This window comes from Onychostruthus taczanowskii, unplaced genomic scaffold, assembly GCF_017590055.1.
Source record: "Onychostruthus taczanowskii isolate IOZ18803 unplaced genomic scaffold, ASM1759005v1 scaffold16, whole genome shotgun sequence".
NCBI classification, from domain to species: Eukaryota; Metazoa; Chordata; class Aves; order Passeriformes; family Passeridae; genus Onychostruthus; species Onychostruthus taczanowskii.
In genome coordinates, this window is record NW_024498795.1 from 11,760,092 (window position 1) to 11,786,048 (window position 25,957).

The window sequence follows — 25,957 nt, forward strand, 5'->3', positions numbered from 1 at the left end:
CTATCAGCCTAAACAAGGTTGCTTTTTTAGATGGTTTATCTTCAAAACCACAGATATTAATTTACACATGCACAAAGACAACTGAAACACTTTCATGACTTTTTGTTTTAAAAAATATCTTCAAAAAAAGTGTAGGTGAAAACCTTGCTAAGTCATAGAAAAATTATTTAACATTTGTGATCTCCTCAGAGCATAGTTTCAGTACAAATACATAGTTGCTGTTATTTTCCATCAACAAACCACTCAGCCGTTATCACAAAATCAACAATTTTACTTAGCCTGTAAAGACAAACCACATGAACCAGACAGGCAATTACACAAAGGCATACGCAAAAGACCCACAGAAGACAGGCTCTGCCTGACACTGAACAGTCCTGAACAATCTGTAACAAAATATCTTTCATACCTAGCTGCACCAAGTTTCTATGAACCCAGGAAGAGACCAGGAGAGATCAAGTATTGTCCATGTTTTATCAACTGACAAAATCTGATTAAGGCTGTACTTGAAGAAATGCAAATTTCAGTAATGAAAACAGACAGTTAAAGAGCACCCTACTGACACCACACAGCAATGAAAATGATGATTACACAGTTTCATTATATGAGATTGCAGGTTAGACTGATACCACATGTAACAAAGAACAGCCTCTGCACCTCCTCTGTAGTACCACTTCAGAAAAGAGTTATTCCAGTATCAAAAACGTGAAGAGGAAAAAGTTTTGAAAAGGAGCTAAACTTTTTTTAAAACAGATTTTTGCAATATATTAATTTACACCACTTCACACATACTGCCCAGTCTATAATGGTGAAAGCCTAAGCTTTTTTGGCTTTTGAAAAAATAATTTATTTTATAAACTACAAAGAGAGTAAGAAACTAGTAGCCTCACCAAAAACTAAAACAAACCATGACATCAAACATCAAACTAGCAGAACCACTCCTAAGTACCATCCAAGGAGAAAAAGGAAGGTATCACCTTCTTTCTGTATCCTTAGATTTTCTATTTCATTTAGTATTTTCGAATAACTAGGTGCTGAAGTATAAGCAGAAAGTCCTTTATGCAACTACAGTACCGCAGAAATACCTAGATACAGGCCAAGGGACAATGGATTTATACAGGCAAAGGAATATGCAGTCACTTATATACTGTCTATGCAGAGTTCTGAAGGAAAGTTATGACAAATTAATTAATAGTATGAATTCAAAATGCATTACTTAAATCCCATAAAACCCCAATGTGGAATCTCTCACTAAGAAGTAAAGCGGCCTAAGCTGCATTTTCCTCTAAAGATAAATATTGGCCACTCTTAAGAAGATACAGTTATGCTTCTGTCCTTCAGTATGGCAACTTTCTGTGTCCTGACTTTAAAGTAAAAAAAAAGGGGTCAAATTCAGATGTACTTATTTTAATTATTGGAAAAATACATTTCCTTTTTTGATCTTCTAAATGAGTAGGTAATTTAGATTATTCCATTTCACTGCTCCTCTGTTTGGAGGTACTGAGAAACATTAGGCAGTCTTGATAAAAAATAGAAACTTGTTGCCATAATATTCCTAGATCTCAAGAAAGCTTGTTAATTAACAATATTAATATTAGTCACAATACAATGTGATAAAATGTGTTGGGTCCCTGTGGTGCAATGTAGAGATTTTCTGTTTGCTTTTTAAATTAGAACTTCATTAACGCTTTGTGGAGCCACAATGAGAATTCACTACCCTGTATTAGGCTGTGTGTTGTGTTCATAGCAGACGGCCTGGCTTCCTTCCAGTTTGGTTCTTCTTATTAAAAAGATACCTAAAAGAACCACCATGGTCTCTACTGCCTCATGGAACATATCCATTTTATGCAGTGGTTTTGAGGGATGAGGGAACTTTGAATTTATTCTTCCATTTGAAAAATCTAGCCTAGGAGAAAGCTATGTACATTCATCATGTAATACTTAATATGACATAAAATCCCAAAACTTCATAAAACACTTAAGATTCTTAATTCATTATCTACTTGGATATGGACAAACTTGAGAAGTGTGCCCAAGAGAACCTCATGAAGTTCAACAAGTCCAAGTGCAAGGTGCAGCACCTGGGTCAGGGCAAAGCTAGACAGATATGAGTACCAAGTGGGAAACTCACTGAGAGCAGCCCTGAGAAGAACTTGAGGGTTTGAATTGATGAAAAGCTGGATCTGATCTGGCAACGAGGGCCTGCAGCCCAAAAAACCAACTGTATCCTGGGTTGCATGGACATGGTCAGATGGTCAAGCGAGGTCAACCTGCCTCTGTATTCTGCTCTGGTGAGATCGCACCCAGAGTGCTGTATCCAGCTCTAGGGTGTCCAGCACAGAAAGACACAGAAAGACCACCTGGACCAATCAAGAGGAAGGCCACAAGGATTATCAGAGGGATAGATAAGGAAACTCTAAGAGAGCATGGAGCAGAGAAAGCTGCAGGGAGACCTCACTTTGGCCTTCCAGTATTTTAAGGGGGCTTTATAAAAGGGAGGGAGATGGACTTATTACACAGCAGACAGTGATGGGACAAAAGACAATAGTTTTAAATTGAAAGAGGGTAGGTATAGATTGGATATTAGGAGGAAATTCTTCAGTGTGAGGATGGTGAGGCACTGGAACAGGTTGCCCAAAGAAGTTGTGAATGCCCATCCCTGGATGTGTTCAGGTCACCAGGATGGATGGGGCTCTGAGAAATCTAGGTTAGTTGTAGCACACGCAGGGAGGCTGGAACTATATAATCTTTCAGGTCCCTTTCAACCCAAACCATTCAACGATTCTATAATGTTTTCTAATATTTGTGGCACAGATTTTGACAAGCTCTCTGAAACACAGCTCTTGAATCTCCAATCAGGTAACAACAAACTGCAGCAGCCCTCACTGAAACTTTTTTGGTGTTTTTCCACATGTTTAAAAAAAATTCTTCTTTTTTAAAAGACAGTTTTAAGCTTGTGCAAACTATCTTAGAAACCATAACTCAGGATCAATTTAACTTGACAAACACTACAATTCAGATGTGCTTAGTCAAATGAACCACCATCTAAAGGTGTTTTAACACCAGGAGCAGTTTAAACATTATCTCAAAAGACTTTGAGCACACAAAACTTTTTTCCTACTTCTAATGTATGATTGAGGCTGCAAATTAAAGACAGTAGACACTTTTCCACACTTTATTACTCCACAAATTTCTCATCTCAAACTCAACCACAGTTTCAGGTATCATTTAAAAAAAACTAGAACATAAAATGACATAGAAAAAAATTCCTTAGTTACTAACATTGCCTTTCATGTTTTACTCCAGGGAAAGAAGATGAAAGCACAAGCTCTGTGGCAGCTGTTTATATCTTTTGTTTTTTCATGACAAAACTAGTGTCTTCTACAGCTAGACATCCTACACAACGCAGCTATAGCATGACGACATTTCAGAATATGGAGGCAATTTTATTTCCCTTTGATAGGCTAGATTTCAAAAAAAATTGAGACTGCCCTGCTTTTTCCAGAACATCTTGACTACTGTAAACAGTCAAGGTACTGAAACCTAACAGTCTCAGCTTACATGGGAGTGAACAGATGTGAAGACACCTACAAAAGGTAGTCAAACTCAGAAATCACTTTATCCTGATCTGCCATACCCTGAATATGTTTATATTTTAGCTAACATTGGATGTTCCTATCTTTATGTTTCTTTATGTGCATAACAAAACAACCAGAATCCGCATCTGTCTCATCACTACTCTTTCCTTATCTTCATATTTGCTTGTAAGAGAAAGAGCTTTGAAATTTTAATGGAATTTTTCCAAGGTTATATAAATGAAACTATCATTAAAAAATTTCAGCACCAGATTTGACAACTGGTCTGCAAGTGACTAGGTCAACATGATCTTGTCCTGCAGGAGTTACCTGTAAACTATTTCCCCTCCCTTACCACAGGAAACATATAATACTCATTCAATAGAGACTGGGAATTTGGCAATTTTGTGTCAAGCTCTTCTAGCAGGGAAATGGAATCCCAGCAGAGGGATCTGACAAATGAGAAACAGTCTCTGGGATGGCCATGTGTACCAAACAGAGTTTCTGAGATGACCAAGCTACAATTTCTTGGTTCTTACGTATAAAATGTATTAATTTCACTATTAAATATTATTCCCTGAGTGTGAAAGATTTGTTCAACATAAAAAAGAGGAATTTCCATGCAAGTTTCAGGTTTCAGAAAAATCATGCCTACATCTTCCCCCCTGAAAAGTTAAAAACTGGCAACAGTTGAATTTTTTTTTCAACCTAAGTAGTTTACCACACACAAGAAGAAATGCACCCATAAGAACATAGTTTCTTCAATACTCATTCAGCTCCTTCTGTTCCATATTTTTTCCAAAAAGGCAGCCAATATTCCTTGCAGATGTCCCGGGCTGCTGTATTAACTCTTCAATGAAGAGTCATCTACAGAATCTTCCACTTATAATATTCTGCTTTTTAAGTCCAAAATTACTAGAATTCCTCTTTTAAACTGGACTGACTATATAAAATCAATACCATGAAAACTTTCCTTCTCATTTAAGGTATTCCTCTGGATAGCGTTTTATAACTAGTGCAAATCAATAACGAGTACAGAGTGGGTACAGGAAGTAAATCCAGAAAACAGTTCTGTTACTATGCATTTTATTTTTTAATTAGCACTTTTTCATTTTTTTCTTGCTAACACCATCTGCCTCACAAGGTGTATATACAGCAAGATGTTTTGGTAGCAAGTGCACATAAAGAGGTTATGCTTAAGCATAAACCAAGTGTTAGAGCAAGGCTAAGTGTTATGGTGGTTTTATCTATCATATAATAGTATGCTTCTTTTCCTCCAGAAGTACTGGCTTCATCTTTACATGGCAGATATTACCCACTGGAAAACTATTTCAGTATTTTGCTTCTTCCTAATAGTTCATGTCAGATGTGATGCCTAGTCAAACACTGAAGACAGAATTATTAATTTATTCAAAAGTTTTCTTATGGCACCCATAAGTAATTGGTCCAAATCTTCATAATGAATACACTTTGACAACTCTCCTGTGAAATCAGATGGTATTGTAATCTTACCATCAGATTCATTCCTCTACAGATGAGGAGCCCACACAGGGAAAGATTAAGGCAAAAAACATCTACTAATTTTTAACAGCCAACTTGAGATTGTAAGATCTCATCTTGTGGAATATTTAGCATTATATTTAGCTAGTGTTGTTATTAATGGACAGATTTGGTAGGATCTCTCATTTTCAGTATGGATCAATCCTGTAAGACAAAGAAACAAAACATACTTAGGGGTTCACAAATGTCTCCTGACCAGGAACACTGAGGTTCAGAAATTTTGGTTCACTTGTATTTCTGAATTGTTGTACATACGACCAGTTAAGAAATCTTTGAGTCCAAATGTGTTTACCCCCCTTTTGTTAAACAGCACTGGGTGCATTTCCTAGCAGCTCATTCTTGTTTCTTCACTTAGGAGAGAAGCCTGAAGCGGCCATGCTTGGATGAGACATCTGCCCAGCCAGACTGGGGCTTGGCTACCTGCCTCTAAATTTTTATGGTTTCAGAGATTGCTGTAGTTATCTGCCCAGCTGTCTTGGAGTCACAAGAGAGTGAAGATACAAGAATACTTCCTCTAATTTGCCATCAAACATCAATACACATGCAAAAACTAAGATTAGAAAATGGAGGAAATGTATTAAGCAGACCTGACTGGGAATCATCTTAGATCAGAATAATGAACATCCCCATCTTCAGACTTAAGACTTCCTCTCTCACAGGTATTTGGAACAGTATTTTCATTTAACAGCAAATAGCACGTTGCTTGCATAACAGACAAGTTTCAAAGCCTTACTTTAAAGAAAGGGGCACGTGCACTCCTATATTTATATATGAAGTTCTCTGTTCACTAATGTTTTTGTGAGACATTGAAGCATTTTAAAGAACATGATTTTTCACCCTACTGGCCTCTCCTTCTGTGAAACTTCTGCAAAAAATAGAACCAGCCCTGAAGCAGACACTTGAAATGGGAAAAGTATCAGCCTAAAGGGTCAAAACTTGCAGAATTAGAGTTACACAATGCAAAAGCTTGCTGTGGCCCTAATGGCATTGTTCTAAGTAAAGATTTTGCTCTTGTTCTTGAGCCTATAATTTCACTAATACTGTTTCATTCTCTATTCCCCAAAGTCACTTCAGTACCACTATTTGCTCAGCACAGAAATTTTTTAAGTTTACTTCTGCTTGGTTTCTAATGACCAATTTTCAAGTTTAACAGAGTACTGAAAACACAACAGAGGAATATTATGTAAAGAATGCTACTGTGAGACACAATCATCTCCTAAATTTTAGGCCAGTCACACAAAATTGTTTTCTGCAGAGTGACTTACTAGATGGCTCCCTCACATACTGCTACACAATTATTGCTAACTCTGCAACTAAAAAATCTGAATTGAAACAGCATAGGGCTTTTCCAAAGCATCTTACAACGTTCACAGAATTACTACACTATGTATTGCCCAAAATACAGAGATAACTTCCCAGTTCAGAGAGTACTCCCACTTATGATTTCCCCTACTATGTACCTATCTTTTGTTTATTCCATTGTTATACATTAAGAAAAATGCATTAACTATGTTGAAGTTAAAGGCCTCAGTGCACTCACTTTCTCTACTGGTAAGAAAAGTGCAGAAACAGCTTCTCTCATCATGACTTATTTTTAGCCTCTTATTAAGTTAGTCTTTTGTCTGTTTTGCACCTTTCTGTAACCTAATAATCAAACTGATCAGTATGACCTGGTCTGTCTGTACACCTCAGGAACAGATGGTATCTACACATAAAGTGGAGCTTTGGTTTGTCATATGTCTTCTAGCAGGTGCTATGTACAGATCCACTGCAGTAACAGACTTAACAGGTAAGCTGAAAATACTGATTGCTGACTTGTAAAGCACCTCTGTAAGAATATGCAGTACATATACAACTTAGTAATTTGCTGTGCTGTGACTCTAATGCAATATTTTAATTCCACAATGTCCTTGCACTTCAACAAGGACATCAAAACACCATCAGTATATGCAAAGGAAATACCTTAGATAGAAAATTAGCTTTGATTTTTACTATATACACAATGACATCTCATGAAAACAGCAGGGAGTACCAAATTTGTTCCTGGAACTGAATTTTGCTTCTCTAAGACTAAACCAACATTCCATGCTAAAACTGCTGAAACAGCATACAGCAGAAAACAAAGGCTAACTAGGTCTATCTGAGGGCTATCTGAATTTGATTCTTCCATTTAACCAAGAGACTTAAAAGTAGAGATGTATTTATCAACCTGAATGACAGTAACACTTAGCCAGAAATGTCAAGTCTGAAAAAGACAAACAGTAGATTCAGCTTGTAACTGCTGAAAGTAGATCATTTCCAGATTCTCACATTATACCTGAAAAGCTAAATGTCTGCAAATAAACAAAAAGTCACAGATATATGGGAGAAAAGAGGTGTAGAATCCTCCAAATATGGGTACAGAATATTCACAGAGTATTCTGAGATGATCCTTCCACAAGGATCATTGAGTCCACGTCTTAGATAAATGGCCCCCATAGGGTGATTGAAGTCACAATTTTTGTGTTCTTAACACCATGCTCTAAGCAACGGAGCCAATCTCAGTTACAAACATATACAGAAAAGGAAATCGACAAGATAAGACCACTAAAAAAAAATCTGCACCCAAGATGTTTTCCTTTTACAGAAGCTAACAGATACCTCACTTACCTTGGTTTGGTTGCATATTCATGTTTGGTCTGGGCCCATAGTTGCCCATCGGCTGTCCCTGGCTCATTGTCATCTGATTCTGCACTGGCATGCTCTGTGATGATGGCACTGAGTGATTGTAGCCACCCATGGACCCATGGCTACTCGAAGGCATATTCATGGAACTGTTTGTCATACTGAGCTGGTTAGGTCCAGGTCCTTGCATAGGCATATGGTTGGGTCCTTCAGAAAGAAAAACAGGGAAAATAGTTGTACATTAACCATCACAAAACCATAAACCATCACCAGGTGAAAACAGCCATACTGAATCACAAAACTAAACAGAAGTCATTAAATACAATTACATGAAAATAAATTTAAAATACAGTTTGCAGGTGATTTCCTCACTTTAAAAATAACAAAGTGAACAATAAAATTCATCTCTACTATGAAATACATTTTCTTTTGTTGAGTAACTAAAACTACTGAAACAAAGGTGAATTATCATAGAGCTCATCTTCTATCCATATCATACACAAAACTAGTATTTTTAGTACTTGCACAATACAGCCTGAATGTCATTCTGAATGGCACAAGACCAAACAGACAGTTTGATAACTTCATCAGAGTTGTAATTGTTACAATGGATGTAACATTTCTGTGTATTCAAACAACTCATGCTAGACAATTTTTTGAAACTAACAATTATTATTTTTAAATGCAGGCAGCATTAACATTGACATGGTATAACTACATAGAATCATAGAAACATTTTGGTTGGAAAAGATCACTAAGATTGCCAAGTCCAACAACAAATTTAACACTGCCAAGTTAACCACAAAATGCTAACTTGGGCTAATTTTCATTCAAATAATTATACAGTCACCCATAGAAGAAAGAGAAGGTGACAAGCACTCCATGGATCACTGATACAACAGCAAAGGCTTTTATGGAAAACCTGTGAGCCAAACTTAGTCTGCACAGGTGTTTTAATGCCCTTGTAGATAAAAAAATGTAACCAAAAGTTGTTCATGACAGGAAGACAACTCCTGAGTTTATCTCCTGAGATGGGAATGTGAACAAATCTTTGTGGTAAGACATCAAGACTTTTTTTTGGATACTTCAATCACGACTTTTTTATAAGAAAGACATGTAAATGGAAAGCATTTAGTGACCTAGGCTGGTAAACACCTTTGCTGTGAATACATAAAAGAACAACCTTGGAAATCAAGAAAGTGTGAAAAAAGGAACAAAGGGAAAATGTTACAGGTGATGTGCTGCATCTTCTCTACTTGTAAATAAAGTAGAAAATTTCAACACAACAGAATATCAATGCTTTTGATTTCTAACGGACCTAGCATTGCAGTATGAAACAATGTAGAATAAAAATGGCTGAAGAACTATTTAACATTTTTGATCATATACTATATATAGCCAATATTCTGCAAGTGTATTTGCAGATTACTAGAGTGGGGGATGATGACTCAAAGGACAGTCTCCAAATTATCAGTTCAGCTTGTGAAGATGCAAAGGAAAAGCAACTTGCTCAAACACCCATGTGACAACAACATCTTTACACCTTTTATTTCCTTTTCTCCTGACAACAGAGGTTGAATTCGGATCATTCTCTGAATTCAATCTACTCTCAATGGGTACTTTAACAAGTACAACATTACAATGCCATCTGGTCAGTTTACTCATTACTTTAGGTGGAATAGGTGAACAGCTACTAGAACTAAAATTAGTAAGAAGTGGGACTGGATGTAACTATGACAAGTAAAGAAGTAGACGAAATGCATTATGCCCATGACAAGCACCACATGAAGACCTCGTGAAAATATGTAGAACCAGAGGACATGACAGACTAGGTCAACTGTAAACAAGGCAAATCTGATACCTACAGATTTCACCAAGAAGATGCTGCTGGTTGCTTAACATGCCACAGGTTTTTTGTTAAGCTAGAAAAGTCTAAGAAGGGGTATCTAAAAGAAACTACAGTAGTAGAGTTGTAGAAAGGTACTGATTTGTTTACATATTTCCCAGTGAAAATTAAAAAATAAAAAAAAAGAACCATACACACACCCCCCTATGCCTTCAGATGTAAACAGCTCCTAAGTCCTTGGCTAATGAAAAAAAAAAATGCACTAATCTAGGGTAGAATGAAGGCAGAAAAAAGGACACAGAGCTGCACACAAGGTCACAGATACAATACTAACTGACGGAAACAAAAATATGCAGAAGGAAAAGATAATGATAAATGAACGTGGCTACTAAAGCCAAAGTGAAGAAACAGAGAGTAAGTTTTAAAATGTGTTTATCCTCTTGCCCTTAAGACATCTTACTGAAATAAACACAAACCTATTTTGTCAAGGAAAGTGTAAAAGCTGAAAAAGGCATCAAACATGCAGTTCACTGTGCCTGCAAAACAAGGTGAGCCAAGATTGCTGATATGTACAAAGGCAGGTCCACCACAAATACAGAAAAAGTAATTCAGTGAATAGGATTATGCCCACAAGAGTACTACAGATGCCTATGCTGCCCCTCTTCAATTCAACACTGCTTAATTCTGTAATAATGAGAACATGGAGACAGTTTAGTTATGAAAAAGTGAGCTTGTCTCTAACCATGAGCTCAATCACGAATGTGCTCTGAGGTAAAGCTACAGTGATGAAAAGCTTCCTACTGTAGTGCCAAGCAACTGTTGCAGAGCTGCTAGAAGACTACTTGCCTAAGTAAAGGAAGGAATACTCAGGGTTAGTGTCACAAAGTTAGGGCCTGGGAGTGGCTTTGTTTCTTTCTGATTAAAGGAAGACTTTGTCAGTGATAGTCTTCAGAGAGTTAGGCAAGCACACAGGGGAGCAAGTTTTTAAAAACTGGTAACATAAGAAGCAAAATGAGGAAGGCAAAAATCAGTGCAAGAGATAGCTTGAAAAAATAACACACCCTCTCTAAAAGGTTGGTTTATATTCATGTCTCTAGATAGCACTAAAACAGAAGAAAGCACTCATAAGAAAAAGCTGTCATATGAAATGCAAGATATCTGAATTTTCTGTGGTCAAAATCTAGGGGTTTCTTAGTGAGAAGCTGGAAAACAAGAACAGAGAAAAAGCTAAGACCATAGGATCAAAAACCTTGCAAATGAAAAATAATAAAACCACATTTTACTTATAAGTTTTTTTTTATAGTTTGTCAAAACACTTCATTGAGTTCTCTTGCGTATAAAGACAAAACAATTGATTTTCTTTTTTTATATGGATAAATGAAATAGGAAGAAGAGAATATGAATGGACTGAGAGTGAATTAACCAGGCATGAAGTGTATCTCCACTTTAAAGTAAGTGCTTTAAATGCTATACTTAGATATATATACTTCTAATTAGATTTGTTTTATAATGAAGTTAGCAGAGTAACTATCTATCCTAAGTATAAACAGAAGTCCTTTTTCCTCTTAACCTCCTATGCATACATCTTACCTCCAAGAAGCTGTAATCCAAACTAAATACATTTGAGACTACATTTGCAGGAAGGAAAGATTTTGAGATAACTTGTTGGGAACACACAAACACCTGCATTGTGGTTTAGAAATGCTATTCCCCACTTTACCGTTTCCACTAAAACACTCCAAATCACACAGCACTTTGCTCGATCCCTTGTACCCCTTTCCTGTGCTGGGCTGGAGAGATGAACAGGAGGCATCAAAAGTAAAGATTACAAGTTGAGATAAGAAAAATTTACTGGAAACAGTAATGAAATAGGAAAAAAGAACAGTTAACACAGCAACAGTATTAATAATACTGTACAAGATGCAAAGGATTCACAGGCAATTGCTCACCACACAGAAGCCCCACAATATCCTGCTGGACATGCCTCCTTCTGGCTACTGCAAAAATTAACCCTGTTCTGGCTGGAACCAGGACAACCTGTTATTCAGGAAGGTCACCTACCAGTGGCTCAACAAAGGACAGAGACCCCTACAGCTAGTCTTACCTTTCAACTTTTTATATGTGAGAAAACAACCTCAAGAAATCAGGAAGACAACTTGACCCCAGCACATCTTAGGTCATCATCTCCTTCCAAATCCACACCACCCTTACTTTGCATCACATAAACTCAGTCAAAGCAACTCTTCAGACAGCAATTTTTTCAGCTAAAAACCACAATCTGTCACAGGTACAAATAACACTCAAGTGTATCACCAGCTGAAAAAGGTTTGTCATGACTGTCTTTCCTGGCAAGAGGATACACACACACATTTATCAGGGGATGCAATTAAAGGCCCCAGCAGCACTTCAGGTTCTGCATTAATCAGGACACAAGTACAAGAAAAATCATCCTTTGCCCTTCAGGCAATGGGACAGGTCTGTAGCAGAACTTTAAAATTACTCATGCCCTGATCATCACTAGGCAGTTCTTCTAATCCTCTCATCAACCCTTCTCTTCTGCCCATACTCAGATCTGTGGAAGCCCCTGCCCAGGTAATACCTGAAATCCATAGCGGGCATTTTTAAGAGCCTGCATTTTATTTTTGCCATGCTGGTCAACAGATGTCAGTCCTGGGTCTCTCGGTTTAAGTTAGTGACTTTACTCCTTTTAAACAGATCATCTCTACAGATATTTTAAGATTTTGTATCTGGTTTTTAGTATAAATGTTTATGTAAGCACAGAGTGAGCACCCTAAAACCAGAAAGCAAATGCATACAATGCAGAAATTATTAGAGATACAGAGAAATTTCTCTGTGAAATATTGAAAGGTTCACAAGCAGGTAAACTAACACACACTTGGTATGTGTAATTCAGCTGTATGCTTAACAAGATAATTCTGTTTCCCTTCTTCCAACCTGTGAAATGATTTTAGGAAGCCTTTCTGATATTAGAGATGCCCTCCTCCTAAGCTGTTTATCTTCACATCCTCAGAGAAAACTTCAAACTGAGATGGAAAGAACAGGCATTCAAGAAAGGGAATACATTGGACGAAAGGCTAAATTAAAGCTTAGTTGGAAACTGTATTTAAGTATCTGTCTAGGTGAATACCAAAACAAAGCTATTTACCTTTCACAGGTTTTCCTAAGAGCTCTTTTCTTATTCTATCTAATTACAAAATATGTATGTTTAAGGAGTGACTTTTCTCCCCCGTGGCTCTGCAGTGAAGTCATTATGCTCACATTGTGACTTAGTAATCCTTCTCCTTCGAAAAGATCACTATAATAACAATAATATGATTACACTTGAGGGTCAAAGAGACTGATTTTTGAGAGGCAATGCTATTCTCCATGGGAACTGATGGATCTTAGATAAAGGACACCATAATCAGAATATCTCTGCCCTACTTAGGGAGCAGCATATATTGCTTTTTACCCTTCCAAATACAGGCCATGACCAACATGTATGATGAAACTTCTCTAGATCTTTTATTGCACTTCTTACACACAGCCTCTGGAGGCTATTAAAGCTACTCTTTCAGAAAAGCCACCATTATCAAGATTTGCACAGAAATTAGAGACTACAGCAATTTTTATATTTTTTACTTTGTATTAAGTTTTGCATGGTTATTACTGTGTTTGCTGTCACGAAGGTTATCCTTGTCACCAGTGAGAGATGAATTTTCAAAGAAGATCCTTTGACAGTAGTTTCCTTTTTTTGAAAGTATCAATACCATGAGGAGCTTTTGCATGAAAAGTTCCTCCATAACAAAAAAAAAAAAAAAAAAAAAAAAAAAAAAAAAAAAGGAAGGGGTCCTGAACAAAAGCAATCCTGGGAATGCAATTTTAAGCTGAAAGCCATTTCACATGAAATAGGCAGTATGATTTTACAAGTGGAAATTCAGGGGAAAATAGCCTCTATATAAAGAAAGCATGCTTTTCCATTGCCTACTCCACTCTGATCTGACTGCTAAAGGGAATAGTTACCCCAAAGCCAGTATTGGTAGTACAATGTGGAATTTTATCATCCTCCTCCTCTGCTTTGTTTCTTCTTCCCAAGTACATTTCTTTTTATTACAAAACAGGATGGCATAGAAACTGACTTAAAATTTACACCTAGAACAATAATCCGGAGGCCATTTCTTTACAAATCCCTTACAATTCAACACATCTTCAATAATAAAGAACACAGGAGATTAGTGGAAGCTGTATAAAAGCAATCTTTTTTTCTTTTAAGCATTTACCCAAATCAGAAACAGCCTCTTTCAGATGTATCTATTTTATTATTATCTAATTATTTAGCTACAATGATTTCACATTATCTTTTTATGGAAGGATTTGTGTTCGCTCAGCCACAGGCCAATACCTTTCCCCAGTAAGCCCTCTAAAGCCAGCTGTACTGCATGGTTTCAAACAGACTAAATTTAGCCAGTTCTGTTCATCAGAGGAATGCTGTGTGTCAGCTACATCAAAGCCCAAGGGCAGCCTGATAAACACTGAATACAGGTCACGTAGCTCTGTAGCTAACAAACTCTAAGAGAGCTTGTACTCGGGGGCATTCAAAGCAGTTTTGTCATCAACAATCTAGTATCCCTTGAGCCCCCATGTCGTTTCAGTTGCCAGGCAACGTTGGTGTTAATGTCTTAGAGGAGAAAAACTTACCAGGCATCTGGCCGTTCATCTGGTTCTGCATGTGTGGTGCAGGAGGGCCCCCACCTACCATACCATCTGAAGACATGTTGTGCGAGCGCGGGGGTGGGGGAGGGCCGCTCTGACTCATCCCGCCCGGACCCATAGGCATATTCTGTGTGGGTGGCTGAAAGGAGACAGTTTAGTCAAACACGAGAAGCAGTTAGTCTGACAAATATATTATATGTACATATGGTACAGCACTTGCCTATACTGTTCAATGGCGTATGAAGGAAAGCGCTGAAATGCATTTCTTTCTCTATCTGATATGTTTAACTCCTTCCAACATTAATTCTGGCAAAACATTTAACATTTTAATCCATTTTACATTAAGTATTACATGCAGACAACACCACAGCACCTTTGAGCACTATTTCAAAATTAAAAAAAAATAAAAATCAAAGCCTCATTAAAAACTGCATCTGAACAGTTTAAGATTGCTGGAGTCACTCTCTTACACACACACAAAAGCTTTCATTCAACACAGAAATAAGTGTTCACTGTAATTCTCTCACATCAACTATTTGTTGCTGTTAACAGACCTTGCACTGGGACAAAACAGGTACAACATGAGATGAAAGCCTCTGAATGCTCATAGACCAGCAAAAAATTTGCACCTGGGTGTGGTAAAACACTGGCAATCTCTTCCCCGCTCTCCCCCAAAGCGATGAAGGCCTAGTTCATAATTCCATGCCAAACACCCCCTACAGACTGGAAGCACATTAGTGCTGGCCTCCAAAGGTCCAGAGACAGCTGCCTAGAAAGGATGTTTTTGGCAAATTTCCTAATGAAATTGTGAGGAAAATAACTGAATAACCTTGAGAGTTCAAAGAGGGAGAGCAAGAAAAACAATAAATACAAGGGGGAATTTACTGGTAGGTTCTACTCATAGCAATGTAAGGAGACAGAGAAACTGCTAGTAGCCAGCTTTGTTTTCCTACTAAAAACACCTCGGAGACTCTACAATCCTTCTCACATACCTTAGCCAAGCACTTTCAGGGGAGTAAAAATCATCTCAGTGAGAGCAAATTTCTGGCTCTCTGGCTTTTGAGGACTCTGTCTACAGGTTATAACCATTCATGAAAAACTGTCCCCATGAGACAACCACGTGTGCGTTTTTCAACATTTCTCTTCACAGACAGAACAAGCAGGTGAACCCCAAGTTCCTCTCTAACCCAGTCCCTGCCTATGCCTACACTATTCACCAGGTTCATAAAGACAAAACACAATACAGTAGTGAAGAGTAAGGCTTTCCCAGTGAGTGTATGTTGGCGATGGTAACAGCAGGGTAACACAGACACACACATACATTCACTTGCCAGGGGAGGGGAGTGAATGGCAGCAATTTGTTGTCTCAACATTTCTTCAAATACCTCAAGCAGGTATTATTTTCCCTTCAGTACTTTAAAAAATTCTTCAGGAAATTAGTGAAGGCTTTTTTTTTTCAGCAGGAAGAAGGAAGGAGCTGAAGAAAAATACAAGCAAATAGGCAACTTCTCTTACTAAATTCCTTTCATTCCTCCATGAAGAGTAACATTTTACAAGCAAAGTTCCTTCTTCAGCCTATAGCAGAAGCGGCAGGAGGTGAAGAAGGTTAAGAGTGAAAGGCAGCTCTACCCTCTGAACACTGTGACTGAAATGCTGCTCCATTCTGCTTGTTCTTCCTCCACTAGTGAGCAACCAAGGCAAGGTTGCTTCCCCTCAGTTAAAGTCTTCCATCCTTTCACCTTCAAAACCCACTATCACCCTAATTTTTCATTTAAGAGAATCTAACAGAAATTATCTAAAACTGATATACAAAGAAACAACAAAAAAGAAAACAAACAGACTATTTTAATTTTTGTCTGGAAAGTATGTTCAGGGATACTATCAAAACCAACACACTTGTAACCTCCACATGAACAGAGCTCAGAGACTGTCCCATGTAAGCCTCAGAGAAGGCCCACGCCAGCAAACTGAGAGCAGAGTCAAAAATCATCCAAGCTGAAATGTTTTTAAAATTACAATGAACTTCTTCAATTCCAAGTATGAAACATTAGGAAGTCCAATGAAGTACCAAAGAAGATCAGCTCATATCTAGGTTTTAGCTATCCTGCATATGACATTGTACAAACATGGGCATGCCCTTATCTCTGGAAAGAGGGATGCAAAAAAGCTCCAAGGATTATTTAAACAAAACTATATATATTCCAACTCTCTTTAGTCTGAAGTTTTCAAAACAACTATCCTTCAAGAAAAACATTGCAGTTATCAAAAAGCATGAGAGAATGTAGACATGCAAGGACAGGGAACAAAAAATTGTTAAGGACTTTAGATACAAAAACCTTAAAGAGACATCACAAGCCACAGGGAATTAAATCAATTGAGGGAGCAACTAAAAACACTTGAAGAGGTACTACCAGAAAAGTAATTAATCAAGAGGAGCTTCTGGATATGGAAACAGCCCAAAGACCTGTGTGAATCCATATCAGATTGTTGAATATTATGCAAGAAAAAGGTCCAAGATGCTAAAAAAGTAACAATATGTCATTAAAAGAAACTACCCTATCAGATAACTAGAAGGTAGACAAAGACTATACATTCTACTTATAAAAAAAGTAGGACCAACATAGTAAAGTCAAACCTTTCTAATTTACTAGAAATTTTTAAAAATATAAATTAAACCACCTAGCTGCATAATTAACAGAAGCCTCTTAACACAAGTTTTTTGACAAAGCCTTTTGGAGCAATACATTGTCCAATGGCACTGATCAGAAACTGCCCAAAGGGAAGCTGAAAGAGTAAAGAAACTTACAGAGCTCTCCTGAAAATATTTTAGTAAATGCCAACATGTGAAGCTACTGTAATATTACTGAAAATGTGGAAGAAAGAATAAGCAGAAGACGCCAAGTGATGTGGATAATTATACGGCAATTACATGGAACTGTAAAGCACTTTCTTCAGAAAGAGGAAGCTCCTATTGCCATTAACCCAGAAAAAAAGTAACAAACAAAAACGAACTGACCACAATCCAGAGAGTTTGGTGGGGAAAAAAAAATCCCAAACCAAAACAAAAAACCCAACAAAATGAACAGAAAACTCAAAACCCCACAAAATCTATGCATAATACCTGTGGTCACTTTCTGATTATCTTCAGTAATATCCAAAGTCGGGTAGAATACTAAAGAAAAAAATGCCAGTGTATTTGATACCATAGTACACATTCAATTTGGGCAAAGTAATCTCAAAAAGATACTGTAAAAATAGCAGGATTCTAAAGAGAGGCATTCAGTGATTAAAAACTTCGACTTTACACCTGAAACAGCAAAAAGGACAGATTTTTTTTTTTTTACCTATAAAGGAATATAACTTAAGAGGATATGACAGAAAGACAATTTAATGCATGATACATACAAAAAGTAGATAATCCAATTTATGGTTTAACAAGAAAGAAAACCTCAGGAGAATAGTCAGTAAATTGTAGAATAACATTAAACATACAAGACACGCCATAAATCACATAAATCTGAGGTATTCATCAACACAGTACGCTAGAACTAAGTTTAAATAAGATTAAGAGATAATTACACATACATATATGCAATAGAAACAGTTATATAGGATATTTTAAAGAGCATTACAAGCCTTTTTGTCAGATCATAAACCAATCACTACCTGATAGTAATTAAAATGAAATGTCTCCTGCAGATATAATTATTCCCCAGTGAAATTCCTCCAGAGTATTTTTCTAGTGGATGCAGACAGTAGAAAACAAGAAAAAATTGTTTTTAAATGGTAACTCCCCAATTTCTATTGGACTTGATCCAGACTTTTACAGATAATAAACTTCTTTAAATTAACTTCAATTTAAAAATCCCACAACAACAAAATAACTCCACCCAGCTACATAAACTAGATTATTTAACCTTTTTTGTTCCTTACAGAAGTTAAGAAAATTGACTATCCCCAGGAACATGCACTACATATAGCAAAAACTTTTTAAAAGGCAAAATGATCACACAGTATTCAAAAGAAGCCCTTTATGGAAGCAAAGCTACCCAAAATAAACTCTAGCCATTAAACCTAGATACAAAGGGTAAAACGACATCCAAACACAGTTTGGTTAACAGAACCAAAGGAAAGGCTACTTCCCTCCATTTGCTGGAAGTGTGACAAAAAGGAATGAAAATTGAAATCACTGCTGATTTTATTCCAATTATGAAGTAGAAAATGTAAATATTTTACTCCAATAAAAAGTAAATTAAAGACTTAGAAAATGTTAGCTATAGCTTCACTTGCTAAACGCTAACTTTTGGCTCATTTCCCCAAACACACAGATTATACTTATAGTGGCTATGAGCATTTAAAATTTATCAGAGCATGAAAAAAATAATTATAAGCTCTTTACTGAAACTTTAGAAATTTGAACTGGAAAAAGACTGAAACCGACCCAACAGTTGCAACAAAAAAGAAACATGGAAAAAAAAAATAGATTTTAACTGACAAGCTCCAGCAAACAAAATCCTACTAAATCCAAAAGTTATTTAAAAGCATGCATTAAAGACAACAGCTACACTGCATTTTTAGAGGAGTTTCTTTTAAATAATAAAATAGATCAAATACAAGATGCAACAATAAAATCTCCTAGGGTGAAAACGTGCAGCCTGAAGATGGTAAGATTTTTCTTCCCACCACCACCAGGTTCAAAGATTTGTTATGGGAATATCGTTACAAAAACTGAGATTGAACATCAACTCAGTCACCAAAAAAAAAAAAAAAAACAAAAAAAAACAAAAAAAAAAACAAAAAAAAACAAAAAAAAAAACAAAAAAAAACAAAAAAAAAAACAAAAAAAAACAAAAAAAAAAACAAAAAAAAACAAAAAAAAAAACAAAAAAAAAAAAAAAAAAAAACACACCAAAAAAACCAACCAAACAACCAGGAAATACTGTTAAGCACATTAAAACACAACACTGCTAATCAATACAACTAGCAATAGATACTTAAAGTACACTATCAAAAATACAATTTTCTTGAAATTCTCTCAGAATAACAATTAAAAGCTACAAGAAATGCAAATATAGCCTTCTTTTCTTTCCAAGAGAAGCCTTAACTCAGGATTTAATCAATCATCTTTGTTTTCAATTCTCAAATACCATTTTCTGCAAAATGCCCCTTCCCAGGGGGTACTCTGCCCTGCTCATATCACATTGCTAATATCACAGGACCTGTCCCAGTCTCAGAGAGCAGTACTCTGTTGATAGGTGGTGATGGCACCTGTGGAGTACTCACTGAGGTGTCAGACTGGGAAATAAGATTGTAAGGGAATATGCTTTTGAGATTTGAAAGAGCAGAGATTTAATTGGGTTACAACTCTTCTACAAGGTACAGGGTATTCTAGTACTGAGTGTCTTCAATAAAATAAAATAAAATAATAAAATAAACCCCGTATCAACTCTCAGCTAGTGTAATATTTGGGGGTAGGGAGGATTTCTACAGGAAAAATATTCGCAATCATGTCTAAATAATGAAGTTAATTACAAATGTAATTTGTGCTCTCACTGTTGGGTTACCAGTTGTAATTCAGAGTAAGGAATTTTAAATTTAGAATGACAACGAGTTTACACATCTTGATTTACATCAGTATCTTCAAAAATCAGACAAATTCTGACTTAACACTTAAACATTCTGTTTAAAGAGGAAATTGGAATCTTTAATGTTTCAAATTGCATATGTCACTGCATAAAAATATTTTACTGTCCCAATATTCTTTAACATTTCAACAAAGAAAATTTAACCCTGAAATATCTGATGTTCTCTTAGCAATAGCTACTCTGATACTTAGAAAAATAAGTGTAAAATTCTTTGGGGAGCTTCCATAGAACTAAAAATTACTTAAATGATAAATTTTTACAACTAATTCATTATTCAGTATTAATTCATACGGGTTTATTAAAAGTAACCATGAATCAGTTAACTGTGGATGTTAACTCAGGGATCACTGAATTATAGAAACTAGACAACTTCTGAGGTGCTCTGCAACTGCCCCATAAAATGCAGTTCCTGTCTGTCCTCAGAAGCTCTGTGTTCCACAGCCCTTGCCTCTTTTGCTTTTAAGATGGTTTAATGTTTGGTCTGATAGATACTTACAGGTTTTGCTTGCATTTAGTAGCCTAAGAGAAAAAAAATCCACCTCTGTTCTAGCTAAATGCTTTATGTAAACCCACCTAAAGCAGAAAGAATCCAGCAGAACCCTCACAGCAAGGCATTTGGGAAACAGCAAAACCATACAGCCTCTGCACCTATGTTACCAGAATACCTGGTACAGCTCTCAGGAAGCAGCCCAGAGTTGAAAAGGTATTTATTGTGCAGATACTGCACTACAGAGAGGCAAATGGTATCTTTGAGTATGAAAGAATTACACTTTAGAGCATACTCCTCATTCAAACTGCCAGTGACTTTTACTGATTTCTAAATCAGCCACAGAAGTTCACAGGCAACAGAAGTAGTTTTTTGTGTACAGTGCACTAGCTCCCCATGTGGACACACCTGATTAACAATACATGCAAAGTAGCTTACAGAACTTAGAGCTATCCTGTGGTTTAAAATGGCAGCTATTGGGCTCTGAATTCACTCCTAACATCCTAACAACCAAAATTCCTGTATTTATTTTTTTCTTAGTGTAGTTGCTGGGTTAAGAAGCTCCCACCAGTGACTCTTCCTTTCCAAGAGTACCCTTTCAGTTGTGCCAACACAGCCACCTTCTTCTCTTTTATAACATCTTAAGAAATTATTGTTTTTCAAAACTATTTAACATTTAATCAGAGCAATTATTCTTCAAAATCCAAGCTCCAGTAATCACTAATAGCTCCCTTGCCTCTTGACAGGCAACATTCAACCTTCCTTTTGCTCTGTTCTTTATTAATTCAGTTTACAAATAGTTGAACTTGAACTGGGCATGGACTTGTGCAAAATTATGCAGCATACTCCACATACCAGAAACAGATTTTCTGCTATGCTACCTGTCCTGATTTCTGCTGGGATAGAGTTGATTTTCTTCCCAGTAGCTGGTGCAGTGCTGGGTTTTGGATTCAGTAGAATAATGTTGACAACACACTGATGTTTTAGTTGCTGCTAAGCAGTGCTTACTCTTAAATCAAAGATTTTCTGGTTTCCCAGGCTCTGCCAGCAAGGTGTGCAAGAAGCCAGGAGGGAGCATGGCTGGGACAGCAGACCCAAACTGGCCAAAGGGATAATCCACACCACAGGGCACCAGACTCAGGCTGGGCACTGGTCTGTGGTTTTACGGTCTCATTTTAATTACAATTATAATCTTATTGTAGTATTTTATTTCAAATATTAAACTGTTCTTATCTCAACACATGGGTTTCATCTTTTTTTCTGATTCTCTTGCCCAGCCCACTACAAGGGGAAGGAAGGTGTGTGGGGTAACCAAGCAGCTGTGTGGTACTTAGGTGCCACTTTACCAGGCATTTGGTGCATAACTGGACAAGAATCTCATTAATTTAGGATTCCTCTCATCATCAGTAATAAAAGGTTTACATCACAATTTTATTTTAAAGTGTGAAAACTGAGCCATATTTTTATTCTCAGGATGCCACCTTGCTTTTTTCAAGAAAAGCCAAGTCAAGGTAATTCAATTAATATATATTTTAGACAACTGTTGTGTTCAAAATAAAGGCTACTAAAAAACCATAGTGCACAGCTCAGTTCTTAAGACTCAAATTTTTTTCTACAACCACATCTCAAGTAGATTAAAACCATAGATTGAACATCACCCCTTTGAAAAATAAAAGTGTGTAAAATTATATGAGAGCTTTCATTGTTTGAGTGAAACCAAACAATGAAGATTCCTATTTAGGAATGAAGATTCCTATTTAGCCTGCAGATCTCCACAACTTAGAACCATTAAACATCATTACTAACACTTCATGAAAGCTTGTCTTCAAGTTAATATTTGGAAGTATTTAATTATTTTGTGTTTGGTCAGTGGTTGTTTTTGGTTTTGGTTTGAGAGATTTTTTTGTATTAGTCTGGTTTGTTGTGGTTTGGGTTTTTTCCTATCTCTTGATGCAGTTACTTTGGAAAGCACCAGCATTTCAGTACGTGTTGAGTGTCGCCCTGATTTTGTAAGACTTTGTTAAGCTTTCTGATGTTTACATTCTTTCAACAAACTTTCTCACATACAGTTTTGTAAATAACCTATGTTTTGCATTCTTTCATGGAGGTGGAGAGAACTGATGGACCCTTGGTCTGTCCAGTGGCATTGGAGAGGTGGCACTGTCACCCTCCAATCCACAAATGTTGGGAGTCAGAAAATAAAGCTCTTCTTTTTTGTTCCCCTCGAGAGCAGCAGTGTCTGTGTCATCATTTCATGCCTTATCACAACAGTTGAGATTAGGTATTTATAAAAAGCAATCATTATCTTATAGAGAAGTATTTTATAACTAAAGTGACTGGACTCCTCCCTAATCTGTGTGACAAGTTTGGGAACAGCACAAAATGAGGCATTTCGCCAAGTCCTACAAAAAGCTTAATTTTTGAAAGAAACAGCTCAAGAAAAAAGGTATTTCTTGTTTGTAATTAGAAAGTTTATAAATAACCTTTACAATATCAGGAAATTTAGAAAAACTAATGCAATATTCAGATTCTTCTATGATTTGGACACAGTAAGTTTTCTTGGAAGTCATTACACACACAGACTGCAACTTAGTACTGGAAGAAACTAGCACTTCCAACATAAAAGAAAATTCAATGTTACACAAGTGAGTAATAATCAGAAGCACTTATTTTCAACACCTTGAAATACACACTGAAATCTCATGCTCTACATGCTGACAGAATGTAAGAAAAACTGAAAGAAAAAATCACTTCCTATAATAAAAAAAAACAAACCCAAAAAATGGCCCCCCATAAAACAAAACCCAAAAAACCAATAAAAACCCAAACACCAATGTTCCCAAATAATTCCTGCAGATCTCAATATCTGCCCATTATAAAATGGAAAGTTTCCCACTACATACCAAATAAAGCGACGGTCATGGATTGTTTCCTTAAAAGTATCTGGCAAAATGAAGACATATAAGAGAGGGAAGATGTCCAAAAAAACCCCAGAAAAGCTGGGTTTTTTTTACTCAGTAGTCTTCAATGACTTTTTAAGGGCACTAAAAACACTTCAGAAAACAAAAAAATATAAGTCAAGGAGAATGCTTGTTCTGCAGTTTGAAATTTCATGTTTAGAAACACACACAATACCTCACCACCACTTCAACTGCATTTTTGCTCTCTACAGCTCAAGGACACCGGTATCTTGCTGCAGGCCTCCCTCAAAAGCAGCACCAGTGAAAAACCACAAGAAAGCAAGCGTCGTGTTCCTCATGCTGCAAAAGCCCTTTCTGGGAAGCTAGCTTATCTCACAAGGTGATGGTAAAGAGACTCCACTGTGATCCATGAATACCTGCCACAACTCAGAAAGAGACAGCAAAATGTTGCATCAACTTCCCATGTGAACTTAGTCACTGCTCTAATCCAGCTGGGATAACAGCCCTGCCCTTAATAACACAGCTCTTCACACAGCTGAGGAAAGACTGGGTGACTCAAGAACTCTACACTTTGTCTTTTAATGTGAAAAAATGTGTCTTACCCCAAAAGTAATAATTTAGTACTCTAGTAGGCATACAAGACTACAGGAGCTGTGTTATGACACTGGATTTTCAAAGTCTTCCTGGCTCCCTTCACCCAGACTCTGCAGTGCTTTGCTTCACTTGTTTCACCTTTCCACACTTCCAGGTCCCAGTTATATAAACATTTCTCTGCACAGCTCTGTTGCATCACTACACTTTTTGTTTTCTAAGGTAATACCAGAGTTTCAGAAGCTACATCAGTCATTTCATTATAATAGTGAATTCTGAAAGGCAAGGGAGAAGGCACAACAGCCGACTACAAGCATTTTTCCTAACAATATAAAGCATTAAGTGTAAGGAATATTGCTAGAGGACACAATCAAGTTCTCATAAAGTTGGAGTAATTTTTGCTAATATTAAAAATTTCAATGAACCTGGTAATTTATGTCTTTTGTTCAGTGTGAATGATATCTGAAGAGAAGAATTCTCTTTCCAACCTCACTTTAACACATAACTATTACTTTTTATGAAATGCTTTAAAAGTTGTGAAATTTCTTGAGAGCTTATTTACCTGATTAAAACAATAACAGGATAAAACTTAAAACAAAAAAGAAAATTTAGTCTACTGGGGGGAACAAATCTTCCAGAAATTAATAGATGAGACACAACCCAACTTCAGAAGGTATCCAAATTCAAGGTCTCCTAACTTCTGTGGAAAGAAACTGCAATAGTAGTAGCATAAAATAGATATATTTTAGTATTAAAAATAGATGTCTACACACACAGTATCTTGCTCTGTATTTACTGTTACCACCCACACCTTGCATTTAGTAAGACTGATCAACTACTGATACATAAGCATGGTGAAGAGAATCATACTACCTCTAAGTCAGCATGAGCCTCACCAGCTCCTACATGGAAAGCCAGTGGAGGAAAAGACTCTGAATTAGTTCATCTTGCATTGAAAAAAGAAAGATAACATGACATCTCACATGTTCCCAAATTCTGTTAGCTAAAATTTACTAGCAAGACAGAAAGAATTTAAAGAATATTTTCCTATAAACCCAAAATCATCTTGTCATATTATGCTACATTTTGGGACAATCTTCAAAGATTGTAGGTCAGAGCATCTACATTTAGGTAAGACTGAAGATCTAAATTTCATTCAGTATATTTGAAAGAAAACCCAAAGAAACCCAAAAACCTTTATTCCCTTCCTCACCTGTCCAAAAGAGACTTTCTCTACCCACTCACACACACTATGCTATTTTTCTCAGTACCATGGAATATTCCTGACACTGGAGATCAGAAACACACTTCTGTCCAGATCGGCAAAAGCCTCTCACAGCCCTATCTTCATTTTCTTTTAGGAAGAGAATGTCATCACATTGAACTTGAACAACAGGGTTGCCCACCAGGGACTAGGATAAGGTCAAATTCATTTCCAGTTGTCATCAGAACCAGGATATGAATTAAGCCTCCAAAAACATATTAGTTGAGGAACACACACAGCCCTCTTAAAGGGTTCTTTCCCTCCCCCTCAGCTACAAGCATGGATTTATAAAAAGAGAAACCTCTACAGGCACAACAGGTTGGACATAATAAAGCACTGTTTCTATAGTCCTCTAGGTACCAACTTGAAAGGATGCTTCGCCAGTAGCAATGATTGGAGAACACTTCTCCAGAGACCAAAGAAAAAGTAATTCAATTTCAGTTGGTGAAAACTAGTATCTAGGAATGGCTGTTTTATAGACATTCTTTTTAGCTTCATTTTGCAGAAATGAATCAAACTATATTAATTCAAGAAAAGTCTTATTACCAAAAAACAAAGAACTTCCTTGTGTTACTCACAATGAACTCCCTAAGCTTTCTGTTTAGCACAAAAAGCAAACAGACAGCAAGCTATCTTTATGCTGCTGTTTCTTTTTTTACTGCACATAAACAATGGAAAAGGGGAAAAATTTGAG

At 36.6% G+C, this 25,957-nt stretch overlaps 1 protein-coding gene across 4 annotated transcripts in view; it reads right to left on the reverse strand.

The window, feature by feature from the left end:
• Positions 1–25,957, reverse strand: part of SS18 (SS18 subunit of BAF chromatin remodeling complex) — a 43,018-nt gene that overhangs the window by 11,279 nt on the left and 5,782 nt on the right. For all 4 annotated transcript variants that reach the window (XM_041399376.1, XM_041399374.1, XM_041399375.1 and 1 more), the window contains exons 4-5: positions 14,341–14,494; positions 7,782–8,003 (exon numbers count right to left, since the gene is read on the reverse strand). In XM_041399376.1, the coding sequence (XP_041255310.1) occupies positions 7,782–8,003; positions 14,341–14,494 (376 nt within the window). The remainder of the gene's footprint in view (positions 1–7,781; positions 8,004–14,340; positions 14,495–25,957) is intronic.